Below are 16,808 nucleotides of genomic sequence, written 5' to 3'. Positions count from 1 at the left end.
AAGCTCACACGAGCTAGCCGATTATACTCTTGGCAGGGAAGTGGGTGCATGACGAATTTTAAATTGAGCCCGGTCATTTAGCGAAAGATAGTGTACTTGCATTCCATCTCAATGTGTCCCACAAAGAAGCGGAAAAGCTCAAACAGGGGACTCGTGAGTGGTTCCTGAAGCATGCCGGGTAGCCTGATGGAATTAGCAGCACTGGCAGTCGTCAAAAAATGGCGTCCAGTACTAGACTATGCCTCGCGCTGGAGTCTTTGAGAAAGCGTGGCTGCCCATCAAATTTGTGTCTCCCATTGCATCGTAATTCATAGGTTGTTTAAAGGTGGAGTTGCTTTTTTAATAGCCAATGTTTGAGATCTGTTGGCATATATTCGGTTCAAACAAGTGCTATAGATACAAGCATAAACAATACTCTGATCCAGGCCATGTGGGATATATTGAGTATATCCTGACCATTCCCGAACAAAATCTCTTCGAGTCCTGAGTCTCATATATCAAGAGTTCCCATCTTTCAACAAGTTGGAACAGGATCGGATGCTCTTCATGGCCAATTTAATTGGCGGGGAAGTGGTCGGCATCAATCTTGACGGTTCCGGTCCAAGTCTTGCCATTGTCCGAGGTTGAGAAGCTTCCGCTGGCGCCGGTAGGCTGGAATGCCTTGCCGAAGCTTTCGTCGGCCTCGTTAAGGGTGATGGTTACGTTATCCCAGGCTGGCAGAAAGCACAGGTCAGTCAAGTGGTCAATCTAAACAAGGACCTGGATATCGGATGACGGACAAGCACCCTGTGTCTCACAGGGACGGCGGAGGCGGCTTACAGTAAGCGTTGATAGAGCCACACTGGTTCTTGTAGCACTCGTTGCTGGAGTACAGGTAGGCTGGGTATCCGTCCATGGTGTCCGTCTGCGACGACACGAGTTTGCCGTCAATCCAGATCTTCTGGGAGGCCTTCTTGTCCTCAGTGGTATCGACTATAATCGAAGTCTCAGCTAGGTGTCCTGGCCGAAGAAGCATCAGGTGGCTTGTGGAACGCATGTGAACTTACTCTCAAAGCTGAGCAAAGAAGCCTTCGGCACCGGCACGTAAGGCTGAGCGACCTGCTCCTCTAGAGGAAATTATTAGCCATATGCATCTGCACCTTCGGGCTCTTGAACAGAATACATACCACCAGTGAACGTGCTAGCATTCACACACTACTCGTCGTCGGCCGCGTCGCAGCCCTGTGACTTCTGGTTCACGGACCAGTTCAAGAGCGGCTGCACGAGTGTGCCAGAGGAAACTGTCGGGGAAACGCCAATCCAGATAGAGGCGAACATATCATCGCCGTTGGGCGCGGTGGAGTCGGTGGGAGGAGGTGGGGGGTGAGGGACCATGTGGCCTTCTTGATCCAGTTGCTATTGCCCGAGACAGGGCCGACCGTGAACATGTTGCCGAAGGACCAATCATCGTATTGGGCTGCGGCGCCGTGGATGGCCAGGGCAAGAGCAGAAAGGACGACTTTGGAGTACATTGTGGTGTTTTTGGAATGCTTCAAGCAGTCTCGTGGATCTTGTATGTCTAAGTAAACGCGATTGCGTGTACAGTAAACGAATGGAATTATAGGCAGACAAACAGCAGCCAGGTTATAGTGAGAGCAAAAAAGAGTGTGTCACTTGAGTTGTACAGTGAGAAAAGCAATAGATTGAGGGGAACCTTCCGACCATTCCTTAGCACGATGCCCCTTATATGCACGTGTCGGCGGCAGAGACATCCTGGACCGGGCCCGGAGTCACTCCGTGTTGGTTATGAAAAGGGGCGGTTTGACCCGCCGTCGACAGCTCTTTTTCCAAATTGGAAGTGATCATTCCACTTTGCTTATTTCTGTGCGACCCTCCGTAGGGTATGGGAACAGCATCCAGCTTCCACTCTTCTTTCTTCTTTCCAACCTATGTAGGTAGATGTTGGCGATTACGAGATGATCAACGGACAACCACAGCAAGAAGCTGTTCTGAAGCGGAGCTCAGCAAGGAGACAAACACAAAGCCAAGCTTTTCGAAGCTTCCCCTCGCTAACTTTAATAAGATCACTTGTTCGTCGTTGAAAATCTAGGCGCGCGTGAAACAACATTCGGAGAAGCTATAATTGGTGGAATGCTTGTCCATGGATGCCCGTGGTCTTGGCATCCATCCACATGTGGAGGTGAAACGAGGCATAGGTGGGCCACCTGGTGGATATAAAATGGTTCTGGGTTGAGTAACAATCTCGAAACATGTCATGTCACGCTGAATATTTCCTAGTTGCTGAGAATATGGCAACGTCGACCGAGAGACGGTTGAAATTAGCATTGTTCAAATCGATACCCACTAAATAAACGTGATCACCCAGATAAATGCCAAGCTGCACTCTAAGCTGCAGTATTAGCGCAAACATTGCCGAAAACACTTGTACGTTACGTATATAGGTTTACGGATTCAAGCGTAGGTATTGAGTATATAGATAGGCATGCGAAGTAGGTGTATGGATCGGGTGTGTAAACTAGGCTTGCGATTTGGGCGTGCAATTTGGCCTTAGTTAAGTGCTACTATGTACCTTTATACCCTCTGTTTTTTGCTCTACGAATCTCTGCATTATTCTTTAAGAGCCTGAGATAGCCAGGTTGCAAAGCTTATTCTAGGGAACAATTACGCACATAAAGCGATTAACTGATGCGACATCAACACAGATAGAACCGACTACCAGAGAGGGGAGTAGTGAGTCTAAACGGTTAGTTACCGGATAAAGAAGCTTGGATTAAGTGTGTGTATGCATACATCGTCTCATTTCAATGTGCTGTCATGCATTCTCAGCTGAAGCAAGGTCGAACCAAATGTGCTCACCCTTGGGTATCATCAAAAAGTAATCCACAAAATCCATATCCTCCGGCCTCGTCTTCCTGCTAATGCCTAGGACGTAGTTCTTGATGAACGTGGCGATAATGATGCGCATCTCAAAAATGGCCATCGACTGACCCAGGCATTGCCGAGTACCTTTGGTGAAGGGCATGAACAGCTTCCTCATCTCTTCGGTGCCACCATTTGTCTCGAGCCAGCGAGATGGTTTGAAGGCTTCTGGTTCAGGGAATACCTCGGGGTCTCGATGCGCAGTGTATGACGGCATTGACACGACAGTCTGTAGTTTTCGATAAGTCAGTTGAGCATATTACGCGGCCGGGTAATTCCTCACCTTGCCGGGAATGAAGTAACCTTCCATTTCCCTTCCACCTGGGGGCACCTCGCGGAGAAGACCCATAACGACGGGAGAGTGCTTCCTCAAGGTCTCGTTGATGACTGCATTGAGCAGGGGAAGATTCCACAGGTGCTTGTGCTCTGGGATTCCATTGTGCATGGGCACAGCGCTGAGCTCGTTTCGAAGCTGCTGCTGGAGCTCGGGCATTTGTGCCAGCTCCCAGAACAGGTAGAGCAGGGTAAGCGCTGCTGTGTCGGTCGCCGCGAAGGTCAGGTTGGCGATTTCGCCCGAGATCTGCTCGTCAGTAAGACCATCGTCTTGTCCCGGCTCCTTGCGGATGAGCTTGGTCAATAGGTCTTTGCGCTGCGAGGTCCGGCCGTATTTGTCAATGTATTGCTGGAACCGCTCTGCGCCGTACTCGTAGATGCGGTCATCTGACTGGAAGAAGAATTGGACCGACTTCAGTGGGAGCTTGGCAAACAGCCAGGACATTGTTGGGAAGCGGCCCCGCAGGTCCCAGATCAAGAAGGCGTTGTCTAGATCCTTGACGTACTGCGGAATCTGATGGCTGTCAAGGCCGCCCGCGGCCTGACCGAAGAAGACCATGGTGGAGACGTCGAAAGCTAGCATGCGCAGCCAGTGGCGCATATCAATCGGCTCCTTTTGGCGTCGCTCCTCGATGCGGTCGAGCAGCTTGCGCATCTCGTGCCGGATGGTGGGCTCCATGTCGTTGACGCTGGACTGCGCAAAGACGTGGTTCAGCATCCTGCGCTTGTGCCTGTGGATGGAAATATCGGTTTCGTTGAAGACGCCCCCGCGGGTCATGCGCTTATACCATTGTGCCTTGGCAAAGTCGGTATTCTGACCGTAAATCTGGTCCACGACGTCGATAGCGTTGAAGCTGATCTCATCGGGGGAAAGCTGCACGACGGGGCCATATTGGTCGTGGAGGGCCGCTACCGTCCTGGTTCTCTTGCCCGCGAGCTCGACCAACAGAAGCCACTTGTAGGTGACCTTGGACAACAGAGGGCCTGGTATTCGACGCAGTGGCGACAGGAAGAGGGCGTAAATGATCTGGTGTATGCTCAAGTCAGAGTCTGCACTGTACATTGTAGAGCTCGTCGAGGCTTACCCTCCAGGCCACGAAGCCCGCCAGCAAAACCAGGACGGTCTTGAAGCTGCGCATGGAGAGCATGTCGTCCGGAATCATGGTTGTGGGGTGCTCGTGCTGCACCGGGCTTCACACCATTTGCAGAGAGGATCGATCTGGGCAATTACAGGCGGATTTATTTACATAGACTGGCAGAAGCCACGAGGGTCGCGCTTTAGCGGGACGGCTGAATCCTGGAGCGCGGCCGAGGGCTGATATCTGAAGTACGAGTGCGAATCTTATCCCAATGCAACGACGAATGCAACGACAGAGGCTGTCAAATACGCTGTCGCCCATTTGTTGCAGGGATCGGGCATATTGACCTGGCCGGGCTAGGACGGACGCCGCGAGACGGAGCAGAGGCCGGCATGGACTGCCGCTATACAACATTGGGGTCTGCTTCCGCGGGAAACACCAACTGCCGGGCTCACGCGTCTGGCAGCTCTCCACTTGATTCGCGAGCGTCGGCTGCATTCTCCGTGAGGCGCGTACCTGGTTTAGAGCTTTCCTTGGACCTACATACCTGTAGGTTGTAGATTTCATAGTTGGCTCGTTCCATATAGAAAGACGACATGCTGACAGGCTTACTGAAGACCACTGGGCAATCATATTTCAACCTTGCCGTTGTGAAAGTCTTGTTGACGGCTTCAAGGTCCACCGTGGGCTTTCGCGTGCACCTGCACTCGCGGCAGATCTTGGACATGGGCCAGGGGCCTTTGACAAGGGTCAGGGGCAGAGGCAAATGGCCAGCACTTCTGGCAACGCACGCATTCGACCACAAGGCTGTTGGGAAGTGCCTCGAGAGGATTTGATGAAGAAGTTCTGGCCCTTATCGGTCAGGTTGTGCAGTTTGTGTCATTTGTTGATATTTGGGTCGAATTCTGGCTCTGCACAAAGGGAAGCATCATCGTACTTCACACAATTCAAAGAATGACGGGCATATCAAGATATCAGTCAAGGACTACATATTTGATAATGGTAGTGGCAGTTGAGGGGCAAAGCCAGTAAAGTCACTAGTTGGTATGGCGCTTGATTTAGAAGAGTATGACATTGTTGGAAAGCCTGACGACTATGAGCATAGTGGCTGCTCTACGCTTATATCTTGCGTGTTATGGGAACGCTTCGGAGAGAGATCTGACTGATGAACGATTATCTATGATCGGCTGAGAACCTGTGCCACTGTGCCGCACTTGTTGGAACGCGCCATATGACCGATGTGATTCACTAATCCTGTCTTCCTCTCCATACGCTCATGACCTCTCTCGCGTGCGTGATACTCAGCTCAGGAAACCTCTCATTCAGCGTGTCGTTGGTCGGCACCTCGTACTGGCCGAGACCAGCCTGGTAGTGAATCATCGCATAGAAGGCCTCTGAGTCGGCCACAAAATCTATGTTCGGGAATTCAGAAGCGAAAGAAATTTTCCCGGCCTTCAGCTTTTCGAGGCTGTCATACGCCACGTTGAATTTGGAGCCTGGGATAGTTTTGTCAGCCCACATAGTGTTCACACTGGACAGCGTGGTGCGAATACTTACCGCGCTCTTCTTCGGCCATCTCTACCAGCTGGTTCATCGTGAGGCAGTCGCCGACGATGGTGCTCACTTTGGACCACGACCCCAAGTCCATCATGTTGGCCACGAACTTGGCCATGTCTTGAGTGGTCACGAAGTTGGCCTTGGCCGAACCGTCGCCTGGAACAGCCGCCCACCGCCGTTCCATGTTCAGTACATTGACCCATGGATGAAGATGTGTCTTCCAGTATGGCATGCCAAAGTAATCGAGGAACCAGCCGCAGGCTATACGCGTGTATTCGAGTCCGCTCTGCTCGAGCAGATCAATTGCCTCAAATGTATACTTTGCAAGCGGGCTGATGTCGATGTACCTAGCCAAGCAAACTCGTCAGCACGTTTCAACTCCAAGCCTGTGTTGTTCGCACCTACTCTTGTCGCTGTAGCATGTCAAAGCTGCTGATCACAAACCGACGAGTGGTCTTGGACTGCTGAGCAGCCTTGATGAGATCGAGTTGAGCCTTGTTGGTGTCTGGGGTCGCCACGCCTATTGCGCAGATTACAGTATCCACGTCGGCACCTTCCAATGCATCACTCGTGCCCTGAACATCATTATAGTCGGCATTGATGTAGGTGACTTGTTCTTCGGGCAGACGCTCCTGAATGTCATTATTCAGTGACGCACCCAATTTCATGGGTCAATGGCTCAACTTACAATGCGAGAGAAAACGAGGACTTTGTGTTTACCGTGTGCCACAAGTGCATCAACTATGGTCCTACCCACGGGCCCAGATCCGCCGGCAACAGCGACAATACCCATCGTCAAGTGGATTGTGAATTTTGCAGGTTATACTTGACCCTTCACTGTTGGCGAGAGGTTATTACGAAAAATATCTTGGGGATCTTGATTGAGATTTTATACAAGGCCGCGGCGGATGAGATGTGGAGCTTGGACTACCAGTCAAGCAACCGCGCGAGCTGGGTGGTAGAGCTCATGTAGGGCTGCAGCTTACACCAGAAGCAGTCTAGGTTTATCCGTCCTATTTTCTCACTCTCGTCGCAGAGTCCCGGCGCAGCCATTCGGATTTTTCGCTGCGTCTATCTGGATACGAAAATTCGGCCTCCGTAGGTGTGGCTCCGTTTGTGCTTCGATACCTTTCCTCAAGCACAGGGCGTGGGTTCGAGTACAGCAATCCCGCCCTCAGGCCAAGCAGGGTATAAGTCCCAGCTAGCTGCTTACGTGTGCGGGGTGCTTGGCAGGGTGTGCAGCCTGATCTGCAGCTAGAGCAATCCCTGCCACGAGTGACCCTCTTTACCCTGAATGGAAATAGCTTCAACTATTTCCTTTTCAGGGAGCACGCGCTAATGGAAAGCCTATTGAGCACCGCATGCAACTCTTTGGACTTCGACTCAGAGACTGACCAATGAGCGTAGCAATTGAACACTCCTGGCATGTTGTCGTATGCATGTGCACTTACATGTGCACGTTCCACCCGATCACCCGAAGATTAACCGGCGTGCCACAACGCCCCCATTTCTGGAAATCTCAATACGAAGCGGAACAACTTTTCAGGCCTGTCTTTGCTCGAACGACGTAACGCAAGTAGACGCGGACGAGAGATCACACGCTTTCCAGGCCCAACAAAGCATCAGCATTGCCTTGTTCTGATCCCTACGATGCACGACAGGCCGTCAGCAAGGTCTGCTTTGATTTCTCAATCATCTTGTTCAACCTTTATATGAAATCAAATTTTATATTTGTGAGGCCGTTGAGGACCATTCTATATGAGATGTAGAGTAAGGCTCACGTAAGTAAGTGCGATAGCTTCTGTTGGAAATATTCTGTCGCCAGAATCTCTTCATACATCGATTTGTTTCATGCCTAGGCAGGTCAACGCTGAGCTAATTCTGACAGTTAATATCTCCACTCATTCTGGTAATCATTGAAAATATGAAAACACTACTAAGAATCGTCATTTTGCATCTATTTACCTAATGTTAACACGATGGTAGTATATAATGGTACACAATTATGCGTTGCTGTGTGGTCGAGTCCGGTTTTTGACGTGCCTACAGCAGATCCTCGGTCGAGCGGCACACGGGCCGATTACCCTGAGGAGCCTTGGCCGCCTGGGGGATCTACGCATTGTAGCAAGAACGCGAAACCCTTGTGATCATATATATGTGCTACGACGAGGAACAGCACCCAGAAGTCAGAGGCTTACATCCCTTCAATTAAGTGCGAGAACATTTGCTCTGTTATACCTGGCTCTCGCTCGTCCAATCCATGATGCAGACTTTCCTGCGGCTTGCAAGCACTGTTCCTCTGCTTGCTGGGTCTGCGCTTCCGGCAGGACCTTACGGCAAATCCTATGATTGTGTGCGTGCTCTGGCTGTGCCTACCGCAAGCTGATCAGTTGTCGGGGAACTGACTTTGCATAGTGCCGAACCCTCGACGAAGCTGGTATACAGTCTATCTTGTCCCCAAGTGACCCTATTTACCTCGAGCGTGTCCAATCTTACTGGTCGGTCACTTCTCAACTCAAACCCGCTTGCTTCGTGCAACCAGAGAACACACAAGAGGTATCCACGGTGATCAGCACGCTTGTCGAGAAGACAGACTGTAAATTTGCGGTGAGAAGCGGTGGACACTCGTCCAATGCTGGGTTCAACAACATCGAAGATGGTGTTACAATCGACTTAGGTATGAAAAGAACCATCCGCATATTGTAACTTGCCCCTAATAGTATAGTCAGGCCTGCTCAATGGCATCTCATATGACTCGACCAGCAAAGTCGCGTCCCTCGGCCCGGGTTCGAGATGGATTGACGTTTACAAGACGCTCGACGCCATGGATGCAAGCATACAAGGAGGCGGCATCGGTTCGGTCGGCGTCGGAGGTCTTCTCCTCGGCGGCGGACTCTCTCCCTATCTATACAAGCGCGGTCTTGCCACCGACGACATTCTAAAGATGGAAATTGTCACGGCCAACGGGAAGATTTTGGAAGCCAGCGCTCATCAGAACCAAGATATTTACCAGGTGCTGAAAGGCGGAGGGAGCGGCTTTGGTGTTGTTACCCGTTTCGACATGAGGACTTTCGACAGGGTTCCAATATGGGAGTGCTATCGGGAATACCCTGCGAGTGCATCTGTCGATGATTCACACATCGTTGCACTAAAGCGCTGGACTGACAACAAAGATGCGTACGAAACGGGGTCCGCGTTTATCTGGTGGACCTACCGCCCGGCCGAGAACCGAACCATTTTAATCTCCGCGTTGTCTGATACAGCTGGTCAGATTGAGCCGGCTTTTCTGAAGGAGTTCCTCGACATACCTGGCTATAGCGTCTCAAACGTCGGTCTTACCAACATGTCCACTTCAGCCCTAGCCACCCAGGCAGCTAATTATAGGTAAGCGTGTGCAATATCTTGATGCTTAATTGGCTTTTGAGTTGACCAGCGTATTTAGTAATATTTGGTTCACACTCACTTTCAAGAATGATGAGCGCGTCATCAGAAAGGCCGTCGAGATGCACCATGGACTCGTAGAATACATGAAGCAGAACTCGCCCGATGGAAACTTCGAGACGCAGTGTTATTTTCAACCATTCCCATCAGTCATCGGTATACGCGGTGTAGCAAAAGGAGGCAATATCCTCGGTGTTGACAAATTGGAAGATAACGCCATCGTTCTGCTTGGATCGCTTGCTGTCGACGGGGCCGACCAAGAAGCTGTGGGCCGGAAGAAGATACTTGAATGGAAGGCTGCCCTGGAAGAGTACAGCATGAGTGTTGGGGCATTCGTGGCTTATCGATACTCCAACTATGCTGATGCTTCACAAGATGTTCTAGGCAGCTATGGCCAGCAGAACGTTCGGAAGATGATCATGGTATCAGAAAAGTACGACCCAAGTGGTGTATTCCAAACGAGGATGCCAGGCGGACTCAAGCTGCCCTTGCGACCCGGGGCTTTGCAATAATGATCAGCTAGCATGTCGATCCTTGCGTGGCTCGGGGTCGAGGGTTCTTGGCACACTCGCGGCATGGGCTTAGGATGCCGGGACATATACCGAGATTGCGACAACTTTGTCTTCGGAATAGAGGCCATCATTGGGCTTCTGGGGTTGTCTTAGTATTCGGTAGTTAGACAACTTGAAAAGCAAGACACTCTCGTTTCTGGCAGACAGTCGATTAGAGTAGCGCTCCCTGTTTTTGTTTGTTTCCATTCGCATTTGGGTTTGCACAGAAATCACAACTCAACGGCAAGGCGCAGCAACGATCCGTCTTCGAATTTTCAGTGCAGTGGAATCGGACAACAACGATATACCTAGGTATTGGCTCGTGAGCACTCCTTCAACCTGTAGTAATGAGATTCTGATGTAAATATCTACGTGCCGAGACTGTCTTTATCCTTTCCAACTTTCATGACAGCACTATCACGGAGGCATTCCCGGGTGCTGTGAGGGCACCACCACCTTTGACGCCGAGAAGGTCACAGATAAGTCCATTTGGCCACACCTGAAGCACCATTGCTCGTTTCAATTTTTAATTTTTTTTTAACGAATATGTGACGGAAAAAATGGAAACCGATCATTGTAGGAACCGTTCCAAAAACTTGGTCTTTTGTTTTCTAGAAGTGCTTTTAATTATTGATTTAAATTTTCCATATTCGAAGACTTGGTAACATAAAAGATTACAATGTACAAATTGCGCTAGATGACAACACTTGCAGCATGCATACAAGCCTCCTCACAAAGCGTTTTATTACACGCGGGAAAATCATGGGTTCGAAGTAAGGCCAGTGGCTTCACACGCAGCGGTGTCCCCTCCACCGTAGGGCCCATGGGGTCGGTCTGGTTGTTTTAGCGAGGACGTGCCCATGTCCCACAGAAGGCGCCCGCAGCTTTTGCATTTGGCTTTCACAGATTCGAGCAGGTGCCGGTAACTTTGAGACGTAGCGAGTTGAAATCCATGTTCGTTTGCCACTTTGCCGCGTAGAAGTTATCGCTTTGCACGTCTTGGCTCTCGAGTCTGTTCAGAATAGAGAGTAATCACACATGATTAGTGGCTGCAACCCTTCACCTTGTGAAAATGGGACCATTCTGAAGCGGCGCTGAATGACTTACGTGACCCAATAGACCATGTCCCAGAAAGTCTCCTCGGATCGGGCGGCCATGGAGCTCAGAACCTCGTTGATGTATTTCTTCCACTCTTGCGTCATGATAATGCCCTTGGGGGCGCTGGCTTGTGTCTGGAGAGAAATATGTGGTGAGCCTTGTCTGTTACATTTTGATTATGCCGTCGCTCTGCATTTGCCTGGAGGGCAGGTGGATTGAATCAGGTTCGGAGGAGGGAGCGAGGAGAGAGATCACTCACGGCATACCACACGTCGAACTGAGCCATAAGGCTATAGATGCCCTCGTACGACTCGCAGAACTTGGACCAGACGGTTGGGTTATTTAAGTAGCTGAAGACCATGCCTGTGTGTTTGGACCACGTCAGCCTCTTACCTAGTTGCATGCCTGCAACCTGCTGCAGTCGACGGCGACAAAGTGGTTGAAATACCAGGCGGAAATTAGACACACAAAAACAGATAGATAAATATTGACACCAAGAGAAAGAAAAGGAGTACCAGGATTAGGGGGAAGGGGGGGGGGGGGGGAAGGTTCTGATGATCATTCGCGAAAATTTGCTTCGGTTGAAAAGTGCCGACATACCCATCTCCTTGGTAACCTGAAGCTGTGCATCGTTGCTCATGTCCGCATATTTGTTCATATCTGACGGCGAGATGCCCGAGAACATCTATAGGGGTCAAAGAGTCAGCATAGGCGAGACATCCGACACAGGCTTGGGCCGCACAGGCCTCTCACTCACTCTTCCTTTCATCTGGTTTGGCCTTCTCTGCATAATTGTCAAGCGGTCCAAGTTGTGCAAATTGCCGAGCTCCTGCAGAAGTAGGTCAATGAACGCAACGGCGTTGCCGTCCCAGTTGGTCCAGACGTCGTCCTGTGCGTCCTTGATGTATTTGTCGGTCCAATCGCAGCCCGCGATTGGCTGTGGGTTGGATGGGGTCGGCATCTGGTTTGTCACCTGCCCAAATCGAAGCCACTGGTTGAAGAAGTCTCCGATCAGCTGGCCCTCGAAGACGTGTTCGGCTGCAACGAGAGGGTGTCAGTGAGCAAACCTCTTGGACATCCCGATGCCGCACCACGCTAAAAGAGGAATAGGGGGCATTGTCATAAGATGGGAACTGGTCTCACTGTCATATGGTGTACGAAACCTTCCGGCGGGTGTGTTTTCCGTATCAGCTGTCGTCAACTGCCCGACAGACCAGTCGGCGCAGTCGGCCGAGGTGTTGCCCCAGTATGCGCTCACATCAGCAAACTTGTTGCCCTCGATGCCATCCCAAGGCCAATTTGGAAGATTTGGGAAGGCGGGATACCTTCCGTTGAGACCAATCTTGAGTGTATCGCCGCAGACGTTCACCTTCTTGTACGATCTGGTAGCTTTGCCGGGCTCGCGCTCAACGAGGAAATTTCCTTCCTGGTCCTCGTCCTCGTCGAGCCACCACTTGGCCTCGCCCTTCAGCCGTTCAAGTTCATCGTCCTTCTCAATGGCATCACGCTTAGTGGAAGTGATCCCAGTCCCTGGCCATTCAACATCGCTATCGTCGTAGTTGACATCATCACAGATGTCGCAGGGTGGCATGTCTGTGAGGTGGTAGAGCCAGTTCATGGAAACGCAGCCGCAGCAGGGGCTGGACTTGTTTTCCTCGCCATTGTAGCAGGTCAAGCAGTTCGGGCAGCGTAAGGCGTCCAGGCTTGTTCGGAAGAGATTCCTGACGTTATTCTGGGTCCCAGCGCCGAGCTTGTCCGCTATGATGGTGTCGATCGACATCACAGAGCCAGCCCCGAGGCCCCAGGGATTTCCTTTGCCACTGGCGCGCTCCTCCAGGGCCTTCTCCGAGGCATTGGTCTCTGACCTCTTCTGTGAGGCGTCCGAGTTGGTGAAGCAAACCTTGCCACTAGAAGGCTCTTGCTGGAGCAGGGACACGAGGCGGGCCGGTCAGCAACGCACTTAGACTCTATAAATAAAGACAAGGAAAAAGGGGGGGGGGGCTCACCATATCGGACGCCAGCTGGATGTGTGAAGTCTTGCTTGGCCAGTTCGCGCGGTCACTGTGGACCGCAAAATTCCATATTAGCCTCTCTTCTTTCACTGTTGGGTTCTTCATGGCTCTCGTGGGGGACATACTAATTATTATAATCAGAGTATATGTCCGTCCTGATCAATGATAGATGATTAGCCGTAGCAACTCCCCATATCCTCGCCGCTGATCGTCGCTGAGAAACATAAAGGCAACTACTCACGCAACCAGGTAACTGGAACATGACAGGTCATCGGAGTCGCCCGGTTGAAACCCAAATTGAACCATATTATCGTAAGTGATTTGTATCTGTTGAGCGACCGTGTAAGTGCAAAGAATCCAGGCTAAGGAAGATCTACTCGGAAATGGAGAGACGTGGTACTCACCCCAGGCAGCGTGCTGCCAACAAAACAAAAGTCTCCGTTGCAGCCACTAACGGTGGCGTCAACACCGAGCCTGAGAAATGAGCTAATGGCAGCGAAACCTCCCCTGTTGACACTGTAAAGTACATCTTTCGACCCGATGGAGATTTTATTCTTGTCTCGAGCATCGCTGTCCCAGTTGACCGTATCCACTGCCGGATAGTAGGCAACGAACTCACCCAGGTCAGAGATCACGCGAGCTGTCATAAGGCCGTTATAGTCAATATCAGCAACAGTGAAGTCCCCGGCACTGGTGCCGTTCATCGTCGCGAAGGAGTAGTCCAGCTCGTAATATGGCTTGAAAATAATGCTGTAGCCCGTGCCGCTGGCCGTGATGGTGTTTCCGGCGAGGCTGATCTTGCTGCCTTTGTTGATGGCCGGGTTACTCTTCCCCGCGAGCGAGATGTCCAAGTTTCCCATTCCGCCGAGCCCAAAGTTGAGATCTATCGAGCCAGACGCGGAGAGGAAGCCGTCGGTTTGGACCCAGTCGATGGTACCCCGCAAATTTCGCTCGCCCTGGTGATGCCATGTGAGTCTGTCGATGCTGCAGGAGATGCATGCCAAACAATACGCGGCGCGATGCTTGACTTACGATAATGGTGTATCCGTAGTACAGCTGGGCATCCACGTCTCCTTGTACCCATGCGCCAATGCCGTCACCATAGTCTGTGCCCTCCCAATCACACTATAAACAAAAAAGGTTAGAACGCAGGTCCAACACAATAGAACATAGCTTGTGGCACGTACCGAGTCCTTCGTTTCCCAAAAGATCTCTTTGCTCATGTCCACAGAAACCTTCTGAGGAGCGCTCGTGAACTTGGCATCTTCAAAGTTCATATTTTTATACATTTCTTTCCAGTCAAATATGGTCGGCGCGAAATAGCGCTTGCGAGACTTGGAAGAGGTATCTTGGATTCCGTCCGAGTTGACAATATGGTCCCAGTAACCGCCATAGTTGCTATAGTCCATCCGGACGCTTGTGAGATTGGTGTCGCGGCGCATCAAGTCAAAGTTGAAGTCGAAGGTGAAGTCGTAGACCTCAGATGTTGGCTTGCGCTTCTGGATGTCATCCGGCACATATTGATCTGCATTGGACTGTCAGCCGACCCATCAATCGTAACCAGCGGTTCATGTATCCTTCTCACCAGGAGCCCGCGTCAGTGAAATAGCTCTGCCAATAGAGTTGGGCGCACACTGTCACAATTGATTTGTCAGGGCTCCGCTTTCCAATGTTCGCGAGAAGGTGGGTTTGGAGTAAGACATACATTGTCTGGCATTTCTACCATCGTGCCCTCGACACCCCTCTCCATGATCCGGAAACAATCTTCCACATTTTCGTTAAGACAAATGACTCTGGCAGTCTGTGGCTCATCCACAGGCCGGTCCAGGACATGCATTGGGCAGTTGATGAAGGCAAAGGGTTCGGGATCGCCAGCACGCTTCCGCAATGACGTTGTTGCATACGAATCACTGGTGATCAGAAAGAAGCCAATACCCGTTTTCCCAGGATTCGTCTCACCACTGCTTGCTGCGGAGCCGATGTTGACGAGACCGTACTTGGAAGCCTTGCTGGACGGAATCAACTGTGAGGGAAAGATCTTTGTAAGATCGACGGGTGGGGAGCTGGAGCTGGACTCAATGTAAGCCGAGTCGGAGATGGCCCTGAGCGCGTCGAGCTCTGGGTCGTCTTGATCGACAGCCCACACCATCAAGCCGCCTAGCCCCTTCTTGTTGGCAAAGTCGATCTTGAGCTTGAAGGTGGTTGCGTCATCATACGAGATCCAGTTGTTGCCACCGTACACCATGTACTTAACGGCAGCCTTCTCGTCCAGATATGCTGACGCACCAGTCGAGGACAGGATGTCTTGAATCTCATAGTACGACAGGATGCCCGGAGTGGCGGTGCAGGCGCCGGCCGCGCCCGCGCCGCTGAAGGCGCAGCCTGGGTGCCAGCAGGATGCATCACTGAGTGCAAAGGAGCGCCCGTAGAAGCCGAGGCCGAGCACAATCTTGGCTGGATCGACGTTGACGCGCCAGAACTACCCAGACCACGGAGTCAGTATTGTATATAATCAGATAATGACGGGTCGAAACCTGTCCCGGCTACACTGGTAGAAGAGTATCCCCTGAGGAGATTGTGAAGGGGAAAACTAGGATCGGAGAAAGAAAAAAAAGAGTAGCTTCATCCAAACTTACCAAGTCAAGAGCGTCGTCAATTTCTGTCAGGTTGGTGTGGGCCAACACCTGATTGCCGATTGGGTCGTTGCTGTCCCACACGCCGTGGAGGTCATAGGACATGAGATTGACCCAGTCGACGTACTGGACCATGTTGGCCAGGTCGAAGTGGCGTAGGTACCAGTATGAGGTTGGAGCCGTGAACGTGACAATGTATTGCTTTCCTGACGAGCTGATGGCAGCCTGAAGCTCCTTCAAAAGCCGGGTATATAGTTGACTCCGTCGTCGGAGTTACCGCCACGGTCATCGGCACCAGGATACTCCCAATCAAAGTCTAGAAAACGTCAGATTGAATGTACTCGAACTAATCCTATGGGATATCTGCCTAAATAGACAATCCCCGTGCTACTCATGGAAATTCGACACAGCGAAAGGAAATTTTCAAAGTGATACTGCTAGTCAAGCGCAGGGTATGTTGAAGGTTGCACTTACCGACTCCGTCATAGCCGTATTCCTCGAGAAATCCAAGAAGATTGTTGATAAAGGTGGATCTAAGGGACGGTGACGAAACCATAGTAGTGAAGACGGACCGATATGCGCCAGGATCAGTAAAGGTCCAACCACCTATGGCGATGCTGATCTTCAAGTTGGTGTTCTGGGCCTTGACGTTGCCAATGTTCCGATAGATATCAGAGTTGATACCATCCATGGCACTGATCTTGTACGAGCTTGGATCAATGTAACCAAAGGCTACGTTCAGGTGCGTGAGCATGCTGACGGGAATCGAGCCAGCAGGCATGGTTCCGCAGGCATGTTGCGAGTTCCAGGCCTCCCAGTAGCCGATAATTCTGGTCTGTGTGTTGCTCCCCGATGAACTGGGCTCGGAGAAGGTACAGCCAGACTGACATTTGTCATCGCAGAAGGCCTCGGTAGTGCTTTGAAAGAAGCAAGCCAGGCGTTAATAATCTCAGATAAAGGTCACAGGAGCACAGAAATTTTGAAACAATGCCTACCCACAGAAGCCGTATTGGGAACAGCAGACGTTCAAGGGGCAGGTCTTGCCCGCCGTGGCAGCATATTCGCCGCACTCTGCCACGGCATCGCAATTAGACTGGCAGCCGTCGCCGCAGTACGTAGGGCCGTAGCCGCACCACCCACTGGAACCGCAACAGGCTCCATTGGAGCAGGGACTGCCAGGACCGC

General features: G+C 51.3%; 5 protein-coding genes across 5 annotated transcripts; 1 reads left to right on the top strand and 4 right to left on the bottom strand.

The window, feature by feature from the left end:
* Positions 1–555: 555 nt before the first annotated feature.
* Positions 556–1,511, bottom strand: INS49_007211 (uncharacterized protein; the record flags this gene model as incomplete). The annotated part of the gene is made up of 6 exons (XM_043167976.1): positions 556–713; positions 820–972; positions 1,047–1,106; positions 1,167–1,194; positions 1,244–1,257; positions 1,316–1,511. 6 exons carry the CDS (start codon positions 1,509–1,511, stop codon positions 556–558), a joined length of 609 nt encoding a protein of 202 aa, XP_043029120.1.
* Positions 1,512–2,812: 1,301 nt separating this feature from the next.
* Positions 2,813–4,415, bottom strand: INS49_007210 (uncharacterized protein; the record flags this gene model as incomplete). The annotated part of the gene is made up of 3 exons (XM_043167975.1): positions 2,813–3,148; positions 3,203–4,279; positions 4,338–4,415. 3 exons carry the CDS (start codon positions 4,413–4,415, stop codon positions 2,813–2,815), a joined length of 1,491 nt encoding a protein of 496 aa, XP_043029119.1.
* A 1,164-nt stretch (positions 4,416–5,579) lies between these two features.
* INS49_007209 (uncharacterized protein) lies at positions 5,580–6,681 on the bottom strand (the record flags this gene model as incomplete). Its single annotated transcript, XM_043167974.1, has 4 exons — positions 5,580–5,827; positions 5,889–6,235; positions 6,294–6,520; positions 6,577–6,681. 4 exons carry the CDS (start codon positions 6,679–6,681, stop codon positions 5,580–5,582), a joined length of 927 nt encoding a protein of 308 aa, XP_043029118.1.
* A 1,470-nt stretch (positions 6,682–8,151) lies between these two features.
* On the top strand, positions 8,152–9,841 carry INS49_007208 (uncharacterized protein; the record flags this gene model as incomplete). Its single annotated transcript, XM_043167973.1, has 4 exons — positions 8,152–8,241; positions 8,304–8,565; positions 8,618–9,272; positions 9,322–9,841. The coding sequence occupies 4 exons, from the start codon at positions 8,152–8,154 to the stop codon at positions 9,839–9,841; spliced, it is 1,527 nt and encodes a 508-aa protein (XP_043029117.1).
* Positions 9,842–10,780: 939 nt separating this feature from the next.
* Positions 10,781–16,377, bottom strand: INS49_007207 (uncharacterized protein; the record flags this gene model as incomplete). Its single annotated transcript, XM_043167972.1, has 16 exons — positions 10,781–10,892; positions 10,988–11,112; positions 11,238–11,341; positions 11,579–11,663; positions 11,736–12,016; positions 12,137–12,899; positions 12,985–13,039; positions 13,232–13,317; positions 13,446–13,946; positions 14,023–14,115; positions 14,178–14,515; positions 14,576–14,624; positions 14,696–15,469; positions 15,627–15,829; positions 15,901–15,939; positions 16,098–16,377. 16 exons carry the CDS (start codon positions 16,375–16,377, stop codon positions 10,781–10,783), a joined length of 3,888 nt encoding a protein of 1,295 aa, XP_043029116.1.
* Positions 16,378–16,808: the final 431 nt, after the last annotated feature.

This window comes from Diaporthe citri, assembly GCF_014595645.1.
Source record: "Diaporthe citri strain NFHF-8-4 chromosome Unknown scaffold_2, whole genome shotgun sequence".
NCBI classification, from domain to species: domain Eukaryota; kingdom Fungi; phylum Ascomycota; class Sordariomycetes; order Diaporthales; family Diaporthaceae; genus Diaporthe; species Diaporthe citri.
The sequence above is the reverse complement of the archived record's forward strand: the minus strand, read 5'-3'. Positions and strand labels throughout refer to the sequence as shown.